Here is a 14,699-nt window from a genome sequence, read left to right on the forward strand (position 1 = left end):
TTCTGCCCAGTGTGCAGCGACGGACAAAAAAAAGCAAACGGTATGCTAGGAATTATTAGGAAAAAGGGATGGTAAATAAGACCAAGAATACTATAATGCCTTTGTATTGCTCCATGGTAAGATCTCACCTTGAGTATTGCATTCAGTTGTGGTCGCCGTATCACGGAAAAGATTTAGCAGATTTAGAAAAGGCTCAAAGAAGAGTGACCAAAATGATAAAGAGGATGGAACTCCTCTCGTATGAGGAAAGGCTAAAGAGGTTAGAGCTCTTCAGTTTGGAAAAGAGATGGCTGAGCGGAGATATGATTGAGGTCTACAAAATCCTGAGTAGTGTAGAACAAGTAAAAATGAATCAATTTTTTTGCTCTTTCAAAAAGTAGAAAGACTAGGGGACACTCAATGAAGTTACATGGAAATGCTTTTAAAACAAATAGGAGGAAATATATTTTCTCTCAAAGAATTGTCAAGCTCTGGAACTCATTTCTTGTGGATGTAGTAAGAGCGGTTAGAGTAACTGGATTTAAAAAAAGGTTTGGACATGTTCCTGTAGGAAAGGCCATAGCCTACTATTGAGATAGACATGGGGAAGCCACTACTTGCTCTGGGATTGGTAGCAAGGAACGTGGCTACTATTTGGGTTTCTGCCAGGTACTTGTGACTTGGATTGACCACTTTTGGAAACAGGATTCTGGGCTAGATGGACCATTGGTCTGACCCCTGTGTGGCTATTCTTATGTTCTTGTACGCATTCTGCACCTAACTTTAGGTAAACTGTTGTAAAACAAAGGGATAACGTCTGGGCTATAAGGGTAAGACTTAGGCTTAAAGTCTGTCTTTTGTGACTAGGGTCAGAGACTGATGAGAAACAGAAGTAGCCAAAGACATGGTTTCAACAATGAGTCAGACAGGGTAGTTTCTTTGTACCACTTAGTCTTTCCTTTGATTACAATATGTCAATCCCAGCTTCTCCTACCTTCTCCCTGTTTCTAGAAGAGTCCAGGATATCCAGCTGGTCAAGTATTGGTCTGCCTGCCTATCACTGAGGTCAGACAAGAGGTAAGATCCTATTGGGTTAGGTAGGGAATGGCAATCTAAGCAGACACTCCTACTTCTAGATTATCTACTTCCCTAAATTAAAAACAAAAAAGAATGCCTCATGGTCAGGTTGTATCCGTTGTCTATCTATTCAGCCTATTCACAGAACACATACAAAGCCATTTTGGATGGAAATTGACAGGAGACAGGTAGAGGCAAGGGCTAGTCTACTATCACAACGTGGAAGTCTCTATAATTGATAGTTCAATCAGACAGTTGCTGAGCAGTGGGCAGTTACTGCTGTGATACACTGGCTGTGCTAACTGGCTTAGCTATCCTGGTACCGAGTGAGCACAGTGTAGCAAGTTGTGCTGCAGGAGCTGTTTGTTCTCAACAAAATACCTCTGGAACTGGACCTTTTGAATTTGTTGAGAAAAACATTATTTTCTTCCAATTAATTTCTTGTTGATAAGAAATAAGTTCACAGCCTTAGTCCAGTTAAAGATAACGTGGTCAAGTATCCATATTACTAAAACTTTTCCTAGTATTTTCCACCCCCCCAAAAATGTGATTAATAATGATCTTCCCTTTTATATTTGGATAAACGTTAGGAACCAAATTGAGATACAACATTATTATTATTATTTTGAAATTTGTATTCCACATTATACCAACACGTTTAGTTTCAATGTGGCTTACAATAAAATCAGAAGAGAATAATTCCTAAGTATTCGAGAGGAAGCTAAGGACACTAAAGATCTATCAACAATCAAGGCGACAACTGTGGAAGTGCAAACAAGAATTACAGTAAGGATTGTAGGGCGCATTAATTAATAGCTGTGTACATTGCCTTGAGTCTGTTGCTATGTTTGAGGGTAGTTGCACATCATTTGCTGTCAGCGTGAAAAGATTTTTTGAAGACAGCTTTCAGCTGTTTGAGAAAGTGAATATAGTGGCTTATAGATCTTAAATCTTTAGATAGAGCGTTCCACTTCTTCGTGCTTAGGAAGGAGAAGCAGGACGAGTATTTCAATTTGTAGCTTAACCTAGGCATGCAGGGAGATGGAGGACAAGGTAGTTACGTGCTGTGCTGATGGCATTATAAAGTGGTAGATTGATTAGATTGAATGTCAAAAGAAAGCACCAAGAGCCTTCAAAATCAGGACAAAGTTCCTTTAACCACAGAACTTGGACACCAGTCTTTTAAAAATGACCCGGCATGGGCCGTGTTTCAGCGCACAGTGCCTGCGTTAAAGGTCTCTGCACGTTTATTAGAATAAAAACATTATCCCTGAATGTTAGAGTCAGAAGTGTTCGTACAATATGGCAATTCCTCCACCTCTTTTTTTTTTTTTTTCTGTGGTCTAGTGTATGATTTTGTATCCTGGGGGACATAGCTCATTTATAATTGGATCTTGTTGGAAGTGGAGCCATGTTTCTGTTATTACATTACATTGCATTACTGACTTATAACCCACTAACACCTCACAGTTCTAAGCAGGTCACAGTGGTCAAGAATTCAGGACAATCCCTGGGAATTACATAAACCCAACATAAAATACCATTAACTTAAAATACTAAACTTCTTGTAAAATGAATCTCCTAAATAGACATGTTTTAATCTTCTTTCTAAATTTAAAGTACTGTCGAGGAAATACATAAAATTTACCAAAATCCTTCCAAAGTCTAGCTGCTTGGAAAGCCCATGACCCCTCAAAAACCTTAGCCGAAGGAAAGGTAAATAGCATAGTGTTGCCTTTTCTCCTAAGTCTCGAAACAGCTCCAAAACAAAAGTGAGATAAAAAAATAATCTGGAATCAAGTAATCTGGAACAATAGGCCTAGTTTGTCCACTTCCTACCATTCTTTTAAGCAGTGCTTTTTTTGTGCCGGTACCTTTTTTTTTCCTAAGCTCACCTACCCGCCCTTAGCTCCCCAGCTCTGCTTTCTGTTCCTGCCACCCGCGATGCCACTTTTAAGCCCCCATCGAGTTCCAGCGCCCCAGCCCCACCTGCCCGCCCTTAGCTTCCCGACAGCCCCACCAATCCCCCCGCGACGTGTTTAAATCTTTTATTTTTATTTACGTGAAGTCGCAGCGCCTCCTGCCTTCCCTTTGTTCCCTCAGTGTCCCGCCCTTGCGGAAACAGGAAACTACATCACAGGAAGGCGGGATACTGAGAGGGAACGAAGGGAAGGCAGGAGGAGGCGAGCCTGGTCCTCTCACTAACGCCGGCACTGCGACTTCACGTTAAAAAAAAAAAAATAAAAGATTTAAACGCGTCACGGGGGTGGGGCTGTCAGGAAGCTAAGGGGAGGGCAGGTGGGGCTGGGGTGCTGGAATTCGAGCTTAAAAGGGGGGGGGGCAGGTGGAGGCCTGGGGCAAGTTACTGGACATGGAGGGGAGGATAGGGGGCAAAGGAGAATCGTTGGACATGGAGGGGAGGGGAGAGAGGAGAAATCGCTGGACATAGATTGGAGGGGAAGACAGAGGAGAATTGCTAGACAGGGAGGGGAGGGCAGTGGAGAATCGCTGGACATGGAGGGCAGGGGAGAGAGAAGAATCGCTGGACATGCACGGGAGGGGAGGGCAAGGGAGAGAAGAGAGGAGAAATCGCTGGACATAGATGGGAGGGCAGAGCAGAGGAGAATCGCTGGACATGGAGGGCAGGGGAGAGAGGAGAATCACTGGACACAGATGGGAGGGCAGAGGAGAATCTGGACATGGATGGGAAGAGAGGGCAGGGGAAAGAGCAGAGTTTCTGGTCATGGATGGATGGAGGGAAGGGCAGGAGAAATGCTGGACATGGATGGAGTGGAGGGAAGACAGGGAGGAGATGCATATGGATGGAGGGGAGAGAGGAGAAATTCTGGACATGGATGGCGTGGAGGGCAGGGAAGGGAGGAGAAATGTTGGAGGGAGGGAAAGAGATGCACACAGTTGGAGGAGAAATACTGGACATGAATGGAGGGGAGGGAAGACAGAAGATGTAGATGCACATGGATGGAGTGGAGGGGGAGAGGAGAAATGCTGAACATGGATGGAGGTGAGGGAAGACAGAGGAGGAGATGCACATGGATTTAGGGGAGAGAGGAGAAATTTTGGATATGGATGGAGGGAAGAGAAGAAATGAGATGAACATGGATGGAGGGGAGGAGAGAGGAGAAATGCTGGACGTGGATGGAGGGGGAGAGGAAAAATGCTGGACGTGATGGAGAGAGGAAGGAAATGCATACTGACAAGGTGAGGGAAAGGGAAAAGAGGAGAAAATCTGCACATGGATGATAGGCAAAAGCTGGATCCACTCTATACCTCCTCCAGTCAAGTCCGCAGAGGACCCAGCTTTGACCTATGGATGTAGGGCAAGAAATGAAGGAGGAAAGTAAAGAAATAAATGGAAAGGAAGCCCTGGAAACGGAGTTAAGGGATCAGCACAGGTACAAATCAAAGTAAGGTATACACAAAAAGCTGCAAATATGAGTTATCTTGTTGGGCAGACTGGATGGACCGTGCAGGTCTTTTTCTGCCGCCATCTACTATGTTACTATGTAGATAAAGAGCCCCAGAATCAGAGACTGGGACCAACATGTTCAGGAAAACAGTCACCAGACAACAAAGGTAGAAAAAAATCATTTTATTTTCATTTTAGTGTTTGGCAGATGTCCAATTTGAGAATTTACATCTGCTGTCTTATTTTGCACTGGGTATACTAGAGCTGTAACAGCTTATAGAAATTATTTATAATGAAAAAAAATCACAAGTTATTTTTTGCTCCTATACTGGTATAGTATTTTTAATGATACTGCTTATATGTGCCATGGCTGATATAAGGAGTGTGGCTACTGTGGGTCTGGCTACCGTAGGGGGCGGTCATAGGTGGTGACCCCCACCCATAATGAGTACTGGTACCTTTTTTCCTACAAAGAAAGCACTGCAAATCTCTGAAGACATATTTCTTTAACAAAGCCTACCACGAGAACACATAACCAACTATAACACAACACCTATCCACCTTTATTTAGAATGTATCTCTCTATAACTGCTTGACCAAAACTCCTGTTCTCCTTGAAATCTTTGTAACACCAACTGTATTCTCTACCCTGGCATGGCTATGCCATAACAGGTCTTTGTAAGCCACATTGAGCCTGCAAATAGGTGGGAAAATGTGGGATACAAGTGCAATAAATAAATAAATAAATATCTTATTGATCACTGATCTGGTGCTAGTGTAGCCTACAGGAATTGGTAGGTAATTGTCTTGTGATGATCCCAGTGTGATTTTAAGCAGCTGTTGTGTTGTCTGATTTTGATTCTTCTTGTGACTTAGGTGTTTCTGACCTTTGGGATGGCCATTTATGGAGCAGAATGTGAGAGTAGTTTTCACTGCTGCTGTCAGTGCCATATCTCTTCTGTGTGGTTGAAGGAAGCTTGAACTGCTTCTGTCTGTGCTAAAACCAGTTCTGTGGTGAGGCAGTGTATTTGGAGGAAGCTGGTACTGTGACGCTGCTGCTGCTGCTGCTGCTGTCTGTGCTGTGCTGGTGCATAATATATTTATGTGGAAAGTTTGCACTGCTGCTTCCCATGCTTTAGTTCTTCTCCATATGAAAGATATATTTTCTAGTACTACCATTTTTAAACTTTTCATTTTAACTGAAATGGGTTGTTTATTGTCCTTTAACAAAGCATTCACATACATGACATCTTTTACACAGTAGGATATATGGAAATGTTGAGGGCTGACATGATTTTAGAAAAATATATTTTTCTTGATTTTTCAGAGCCGAGGCGGCTTGATGCAGTCAAAAAAACCATCTGAAGAAGAATTTGAGAACATTAAACTCATCAGCAATGGAGCTTATGGGTAATGTGATCTGACCACAGCATAAAACATTGCCTAGCAACCTGATAAATTATTTGACACCAAAGATTCTCCTTTATAATGTCTTACTTTTCCCATCAGTTGTCTCAAATAGAATTGAACATTCACTTCATTAGGACCCATCCAGTTTTGGTTTGGTTTCAGCATTAGTGAAATCCCACTAAGATAACTCTTTCTACCATTCAGGCTGATGGTACTTATATTACCAATTTACTTCAATTCTTTGAAGGAGTAAACAAACATGTGGACAAAGTGGAGCCGGTTGATATTGTGTATCTGGATTTTCAAAAGGCATTTGATAAGGTACCTCATGAAAGGCTACAGAGGAAGTTGGAGGGTCATGGGATAAGAGGAAATGTCCTATTGTGGATAAAACATAAGTACATAAGTAATGCCACACTGGGAAAAGACCAAGGGCACCTGGCAAGCTTCCCAAACGTACAAACATTCTATACATGTTATTCCTGTAATTGTGGATTTTTCCCAAGTCCATTTAGTAGTGGTTTATGGTTCCACCCCACTCATTATTTTATATACCTCTATCATGTCTCCCCTCAGCCGTCTCTTCTCCAAGCTGAAAAGCCCTAGCCTCCTTAGTCTTTCTTTATAGGGAAGTTGTCCCATCCCTGCTATCATTTTAGTCGCCCTTCGCTGCACCTTTTCCAATTCTACTATATTTTTCTTGAGATGCAGCGACCAGAATTAAACACAGTACTCAAGGTGCGGTCGCACCATGGAGCGATACAACGGCATTATAACATCCTCACACCTGTTTTCCATACCTTTCCTAATAATACCCAACATTCTATTCGCTTTCCTAGCCGCAGCAGCACACTGAGCAGAAGGTTTCAGTGTATTATCGACAACGACACCCAGATCCCTTTCTTGGTCCGTAACTCCTAACATGGAACCTTGCAATGACGTAGCTATAATTCGGGTTCTTTTTTCCCACTTGCATCACCTTGCACCACATGCAAGGATAGGAAACAGAGAGTGGGGTTAAATGGGCAGTATTCACAATCGAGAAGGGTAGTTAGTGGGGTTCCTCAGGGGTCTGTGCTAGGACCGCTGCTTTTTAATATATTTATAAATGATTTAGAGATGGGAGTAACCAGCGAGGTAATTAAATTTGCTGATGACACAAAGTTATTCAAAGTCATTAACTCACGAGATAATTGTGAAAAATTACAGAAGGACCTTACGAGACTGGGAGACTGGGCGGCCAAATGGCAAATGACGTTTAATGTAAACAAGTGCAAGGTGATGCATGTGGGAAAAAAGAACCCAAACTATAGCTATGTCATGCAAGGTTCCATGTTAGGAGTTACGGACCAAGAAAGAGATCTGGGTGTCGTCGTTGATAATACACTGTAACCTTCTGCTCAGTGTGCTGCTGTGGCTAGGAAAGTGAATAGAATGTTGGCTATTAGGAAAGGGATGGAAAACAGGTGTGAGGATGTTATAATGCCGTTGTATCGCTCCATGGTGCGACCGCACCTTGAGTATTGTGTTCAATTCTGGTCGCCGCATCTCAAAAAAGATATAGTGGAATTAGAAAAGGTGCAGAGAAGGGCAACGAAAATGATAAAGGGGATGGGACGACTTCCCTATGAGGAAAGGCTAAAGCGGCTAGGGCTCTTCAGCTTGGAGAAAAGGCGGCTGAGGGAAGATATGATAGAGGTCTATAAAATAATGAGTGGTGTTGAATGGGTAGATGTGAAGCGCCTGTTCACGCTTTCCAAAAATACTAGGACTAGGGTGCATGTGATGAAGCTATAATGTAGTATATTTAAAACGAATCTGAGAACATTTTCATCACTGAATGTGTAATTAAACTCTGGAACTCATTGCCAGAGAATGTGGTAAAGGCGGTTAGCTTAGCAGAGTTTAAAAAACGTTTGGACGGCTTCCTAAAGGAAAAGTCAATAGACCGTTATTAAATGGACTTGGGGAAAATCCACTATTTCTGGGATAAGCAGTATAGAATGTTTTGTACATTTTTGGGATCTTGCCGGGTATTTGTGACCTGGATTGGCCACTGTTGGAAACAGGATGCGGGGCTTGATGGACCTTTGGTCTTTCGAAGTATGGCAATACTTATGTACTAAGTTTGACAAAAAAAAAAGAGCTGCTTCTCCGATTCTGAACAGGCGTCGGTCTGGCTGCTTGTGAGAGCTGAGGCCTGTGGTGAGCTCGTGTGTGTGTGGGTGGCTTGGGCTTTAGATTTTTCCTGCTGTCAGTCATTTCGTGAAAATTCCGTTGCCAATTTTGTGCTCGTCGGGGGCTGGAAGCGCTGGGTATTTAGTGCCATTTTTGTGGGTAGCTTAAGCCCCCTTCCTCCGTGCCTCTGCTGTTATTGGCGGAGGTTTCCGCCACGTGTTTGGAGGGGGTTGAGTCAGCACAAGCGGGCGTCACAGCGGCGGTCCTGATTTTGGCAGGAACTGCCACCATTTTGGATTTGTCCCGCACTGGATCGGAGCCGGCACAGTCTGTAAAGGGAATCCCTGTTCCGGGCCAGTCTTAACTTTTAGAATCCTCCGGGGGATGGGTTTCCCGCCGGATTTTATTTGGGCCATGTTTCAGGCCTGGAAGGCGGGTCCTTCACGCATGGAGCTCCCTGGTCATGTTACAGGGGGTGGATTAGCTAAGAGGCCTCACTTGGAGTGGTCAGAGGACCTGGAGACCTGTCCTCTGCCATATTCGGAGGGGAATCTCAGTGCGCTGGAGGAGGAAGAGGTGTCCCTGTCAGGTCAGGTCAAAGAGGTGTCTTTGCCAGGTGAGGACCCTTTGGTAGTTCGGATTTTTCATAGGGATGTTTTATCCGAGCTTATCTGTGTCTTCTGCTTTAAAATTTGAGCCTGCAGAGGTTTCTCTGGGAGATGGGAAGCAGGTGGATCCTTTGGTTAAGGGGATTCGCTCCCACGCTCGTTTCCTATGAACGCAGACCTGAGGGACATGGTAGCGCAGGAGTGGGCTTCCCCGGATACTCCTTGTAAGGCTCGGGCTATGGCTAAGCTCTACCCTCTTCCGCAGGAGGATAAGGATTCTTTGGAACCTCCTGCTGTGGATGCAGTGGTAACGGTGGTGACTAAGGCCAAAGCTATCCCGGTGGATGGTGGCACCACATTACAGGACCCTCAGGATAGAAAGTTGGAGTCCTTTCTTAAGCAGAGTTTTGATTGATTGGCTTTGGCGTTGCAAGCCTCTGTTTGTGGAGGTTTGGTAGCTCGCGCTGGTTTCCGCTGGGCTGAGAGACTTCTGGATGCTCCTGAGTCGGATTAGGGCATCCTGGGTTCAGGAGTTGGCTGAGTTGGAGATGGGGTCTTCTTTTTTGGCAGATGCGCTGTAAGATTTGTTACAGGTGTCGGCAAAGAACATGACCCTAGCAGTTGGAGCCCGTCGAGCCCTATGGTTATGGGGTTGGGTTGCTGATGCGGCTTCAAAGTCAAAGCTTAGTTCGCTCCCCTTTAAAGGTTCCATGCTGTTTGGGGAGGAGTTAGATAAGTTGGTGCAGGGGCTTGGCGATGCTAAGGTCCCGCGGCTTCCGGAGCTTTGGCCTAAGTCAGGTTCCAGGGGGACTTCTGTGCACGGACGTTTTCGGGACGCAAGGCGGTATAGGCCGGGTAGGTCTAGTGGACTGTCCAGAGGTCGGTTTTTCCAGAGCACCCAGCCCTTTCAAGGTGGATGCCATGGTGACCGGGATTCCTCCTCAGGAGCTCCCGATACGGTCCGTAATTCCCAATGATGGTGTGGGGGCCCGGTTAAGTTTATTTTACCAGAGGTGGGTCCAGGTCACTTCAGACCAGTGGGTTCTGAAGGTAGTATGCAATGGTTACGCGTTAGAGTTCGACGGCCCTCTTTCAGATTTCTTTCTAGTGTCTCCTTGTCACTCTCAGTGCAAGGCGAGAGCAGTGCGAGACACTGTTGCGCCTGATAGACCTCGGAGCAGTGGTCTCCGTTCCTCCAGGGGAAAGGGGAATGGGTTGCTACTCGATTTATTTTGTGGTGCCCAAGAAGAAGGAGAGTTCATATTGTCCCATTTTAGGCCTCAGGAGAGTCAATGGAGCTCTGAAGGTCCCTTTCTTTCGGATGGAAACTTTACGCTCGGTTATTGTAGTGGTTCAGAGAGGAGAGTTTCTCACTTTGTTAGACCTGATGGAGGCCTACTTGCACATTCCCAACTGGGTGGTGCATCTGTGTTTTGTTCGTTTTGCTGTATTAGGGGAGCATTTCCAGTTTTGTGCAATTCCCTTCGGTTTTGCGAAGGCGCCATGCACGTTTTCCAAGGTGATGGTGGTTGTGGCAGCGGCTCTAAGAAAGCAAGGCATTTTGGTTCATCATTACCTCGACGATTGGTTGATTCGAGCCAAATCGAGGTTGGAAAGCGAGGAAGCCATCGCACTGGTGGTATCCTTTTTGCCGTCTCTGGGTTGGGTGGTGAATCCAGCCAAAAGTCAGCTAGTACCTTCTCAGTCCCTGGAGTTCCTAGGGGTCCGTTTCGACACGGAGAAAGGTCGGGTGTTCCTGACGTCCACTCAAGTTTCCAAGTTGCAGGGTCAGATTCGGCAGCTCTGTGCACAGAGGACTCCCTCGGCCCATTCTTACCTTCAGGTGCTGGGTCTGATGGCGGCAGCGATAGAGGTGGTCCCTTAGGCCAGGGCCCATATGCGTCAGTTGCAGGGGACTCTTGGATCACTGGTCTCCTCAGACCCAGCAGTTGGAGGAGAAGCTAGTTCGGTTAGAGGCCCCTCGCTGCAGCCGGCGCTGGTGGCTTCACACTCCGAATCTAGTGAAGGGAATGCTGTTGGACCCACCGGACTGGGTAGTTGTCACCACGGATGTGAGTCTGAGGGGCATTGCCTGGGGCAGGTGGCCCAGGGTCTTTTTTCATTGGAGGAAGCTCGCTGCTCCATCAACCGGGTGGAGACGTAGGTGATTCGGTTGGCTCTCCAGTCTTTTCAGTTCCTCCTTGAAGGCAGGGTGGTCAGGATACTCTGACAACGCCATGGCTGTGGCTTACGTAAATCGGCAGGTGGAACGAGGAGCCGAGCACTGGCCGAAGAGGCGGCAGAGTTACTAAGCTGGACAGAGGTTCATCTTCAGGAGCTCTCGGCGGTTCACATGGCAGGTGTAGACAACTTGAGTGCAGACTTTCTGAGCAGGCACACGTTGGATCCTGGAGAATGGTCTCTTCATCAGTCAGTCGTTGAGCGCATAGTGTTGGAATGGGGTCGTCCAGTGATGGATCTCATGGCGTCGGCCGACAATGCCAAGTTTCCTCGCTTTTTCAGTCGGCGGCGGGATCCTCGATCCGAAGGGATCAATGCGTTGGTTCTTCCGTGGCCTCTTCACGAGTTGCTTTATGTGTTCCCTCCGTGGCCGTTGATGGGGCGAGTAGTGCAGGGTCCAGTGATCCTGGTGGCTCCCAATTGGCCAAGAGATCTAGTGCGGTTGGCAGTCCAGGAGCCGATTTCGTTGTGGTCCGTGGTAAGGTTGGTTCAGAGGCCGATCGAGATGGCCAATCCCGCTCTGTTCTCGCTTACGGCCTGGCTCTTGAGCGGCACAAATTAAGGAAGAAAGATTTTTCTCCTAGGGTAATTGATACTGTGTTCCGTTCCCATAAGATGTCTACTTTGTTGGCTTATGTGCGCGTGTGTCGAATCTTTGAGAATTGGTGTCAGGAGCGATCCTTTCTTCCCTTGCGTGTTTCGATAGCGGAGGTTTTAGAATTTCTCCAGGTTGGATTAAACAGGGGCCTTGCGCTGTCTTCCCTGAAAGTGCAGGTGGCAGCTTTGACCTGTTTCAGGGGTAAGGTTAAGGGGGTATTCTTAGCGGCCTCTCCTGATGTTGTGCGTTTCTTGAAGGGAGTGAAGTTGATCCGTCCGCCACATCGTCCGGTGGTTCCTCCGTGGGATTTGAACCTTGTTTTAGAGGCGCTGGTGGGTCCTCCATTTGAGCCTTTGGACTCCAGCACCTGTAAGGATCTTACTCTGAAGGCAGTTTTTTTGGTGGCCATTTCTTCGGCGCGTAGAATTTCGGAGTTTCAGGCTTTGTCTTGTAGGGAGCCTTTCTTGTCATTCTCTAAGGAGAAAGTTGCATTGCGGACGGTGCCTTCCTTCTTGCCCAAGGTGGTGTCCTCTTTTCATGTGAATCAGGTGATTTCTTTGCCAGTGTTGGGTGATAAATCGGGTGATGCTTCACAGCGTCGTTTGGACAAGTTGGATGTTAGGCGCATTTTGCGTTCTTACTTGCGCAGGACTCAGGATTTTCGAGCCTCAGATATACTGTTTGTTTTGTTTGGAGGTCCTAAGAAAGGGGCAGCTGCCTCTAAGGCAACAGTAGCTCGGTGGTAAAAGGAAGCTATTGCTTCGGCCTATTTGTTGAAGGGGCGTGTGGTGCCATCGGTGCTTAAGGCGCATTCTACCTGGGAGGTTGCTTCTTCCTGGGCGGAGAGTAGTTTTATTCCTCCACAGGAGATTTGCAAGGCAGCGGCTTGGTCCTCTATGCATTCCTTTGTGCGACATTATAGAATTGGCGTCCAGGCAAGGGAGGATGCTGGGTTCGGGGCTGCGGTGTTGACCTCTGGGTTTCGGGGGTCCCGATTTTAATCTTATACTGCTTTGGTACTTCCCAAGCAACTTGACCGGTCTGGAGGGTTGCTGAGGAAGGTGAAATTAGGCCTTACCTGCTAATTTTCTTTCCTCTAGACCCTCCAGACCGGTCAAGAGCCCGCCCATCTTGTGTCAGATATCTTTTGAGCCTGTGTCCTGCTATGGCTGTTTCATAGTGTGTTTCTATACTTTTCTAGTTGATGTCAGGGACGTTTCCTTGACACTAGACTGGTGCAGTAAGGGACGCTGTTTGCGTTCGGTCTGCTTAAGCACATGTCTGTTTTTTGTGTGATTCCAGGTACAGGGGTTTATTTTTTAGTTTTCAGGTTCCAGTTGTGTGTTGAATTTTCTCTGCTTTGCTAGTCGTATACTGGATAATTGTGGTTAGGCACAGGTTATGTGTACAGTGTTCAAAGTTAGTGTACTCATTCTCCCTCTGCTGGTAGGCGTGCATAACCCAAGCATCTTGACCCGTCTGGAGGGTCTAGAGAAAGAAAATTAGCAGGTAAGGCCTAATTCACCTTATTTCACAAACAAAGAGAGTCAAAGATCAAATGCTTCCAGCAATAGAGAAACAAATGGCTGTACTTGGCACTTCTATGTGAATTTCTTTGGAAACTTAATGCAAAGGGGGTTGATGGTTGACTTTAGTTTTAAGGAATCTAACAGATTCAGAATTTTAGAAATAGTTATGTAGTTAAAATAAAACTTTAACTCGCGGATTGTAGGTATGAACTTTATAGTTTCTGGTTCTGATATCCTGGGATGGTCCAATTGAGGTTGGCGGATGTACCTTGCTGAGGAGACGATCTTTTGGGGGGGGCAAAGTGGAGAAAGTTGCTGACCTCATGAAGAAACATACTACTACTACTACTTATTTCTAATGGGCTACTAGACATATGCAGTGCTGTACACTAAATATGTAAGAGACAGTCCCTGATTGACAGAGCTTACAATCTACTCAAGACAGGCAAACAGGATAAATAAGTGATAAGGGAATTCCTTACAGCCATGGATACTGAACAGGAGAATTGGAGGAGTTAAAAGCAGTCTCCAGCTGCAGCCTCCTCTTCTAGATCTAAAGTACTGGTAAATATAAGTCCAGAACAAAACATTTAAAGCTTAATATCATTAGGAGTCAGTCGGAGCTGAAGGTTTGATGTACCAACTCCATAGCCCTGCTTAACCCTCTCTAGGTTGAATGTTAAGAGAGGTGACATGTCAAGGGGGTCCATCATGCCTTCCACAAAAACCAAAAGTCAACACACAAGGGTGGAAGCGAACAGATACCAAGAAACCAGCCAGCCAAAGAGTAACAGCATCAAAATAAGTTTATTGGGACCCAACACAGTCCGTGTTTCAGCATGCAAGCCTTCCTCAGGGGTCTAAAAATCATAAAAATATAACATAAATGCAAAAAAAAACATAAAACAAATATAAAATATCAAATGAAAAATATAAAGTATAAAATAGAGAACACAGTAGCCAAAAAAATGGGTTATATATAAAATAAATATCAATCACATTATAATGAACGTGATCAAGGAAGCAACCATGTTTAAAAATGGGAAAAAAACATTATTTAGAAAGTAAAAACCATATTTTACTACTGTGCATCAACCAAGAGATAGAGTTGTGGAAGTTGCGTAACTAAAAGTACACACACAATCATGATCACAATAGAAATGAGGCAGAACTGTACGTACCAAAATACTACAGATTGTAACGGCGCTGCTAAGAACAAGTGAGCCTTTATAAAGGCACAATCGTGAGATACTGGGAAAAAAGCAACAAAAAAAACATAAAGAAAAATTATAACCAAAAAAAAAAGGGGAAACCTGGAGAAAACATGTGTCTGTGATACATATGGGAAAAACGCTCTGATAGACAAATAGCAAAAACCATGATTAAGAGAGTGCCGAAAAAGAACGTGTGTGTGATGTGTATAAAGACCGGCAGGAGGAACAGAAAAAGGGAACCACCGCAGAGAGACAGAGAGAAAGAAAAAGGAAAGAAAAAAGTGCTGAAAAACAGCTAGGAAGGAAAAAAAAGGGGGAAAGAAACGGCACTGACACCCCCTCAGAAGCAAGGACAGACAGGCCATGGCAAGGAATCGGCAAACCCGCAAAACCAGAGGAAAAGGAGCAAATCCATACCTGCATCTGAAAAGTGACAGG

The 14,699-nt window shown here is 45.3% G+C and overlaps 1 protein-coding gene across 1 annotated transcript in view; it reads left to right on the forward strand.

Moving 5' to 3' along the window:
* MAST2 (microtubule associated serine/threonine kinase 2) overlaps nt 1–14,699 on the forward strand; it is a 624,140-nt gene that overhangs the window by 462,351 nt on the left and 147,090 nt on the right. The window contains exon 15 of the mRNA XM_030208366.1: nt 5,811–5,893. Within this exon, the coding sequence (XP_030064226.1) occupies nt 5,811–5,893 (83 nt within the window). The remainder of the gene's footprint in view (nt 1–5,810; nt 5,894–14,699) is intronic.

Source organism: Microcaecilia unicolor, chromosome 6, assembly GCF_901765095.1.
Source record: "Microcaecilia unicolor chromosome 6, aMicUni1.1, whole genome shotgun sequence".
In the NCBI taxonomy this organism is placed as follows: domain Eukaryota; kingdom Metazoa; phylum Chordata; class Amphibia; order Gymnophiona; family Siphonopidae; genus Microcaecilia; species Microcaecilia unicolor.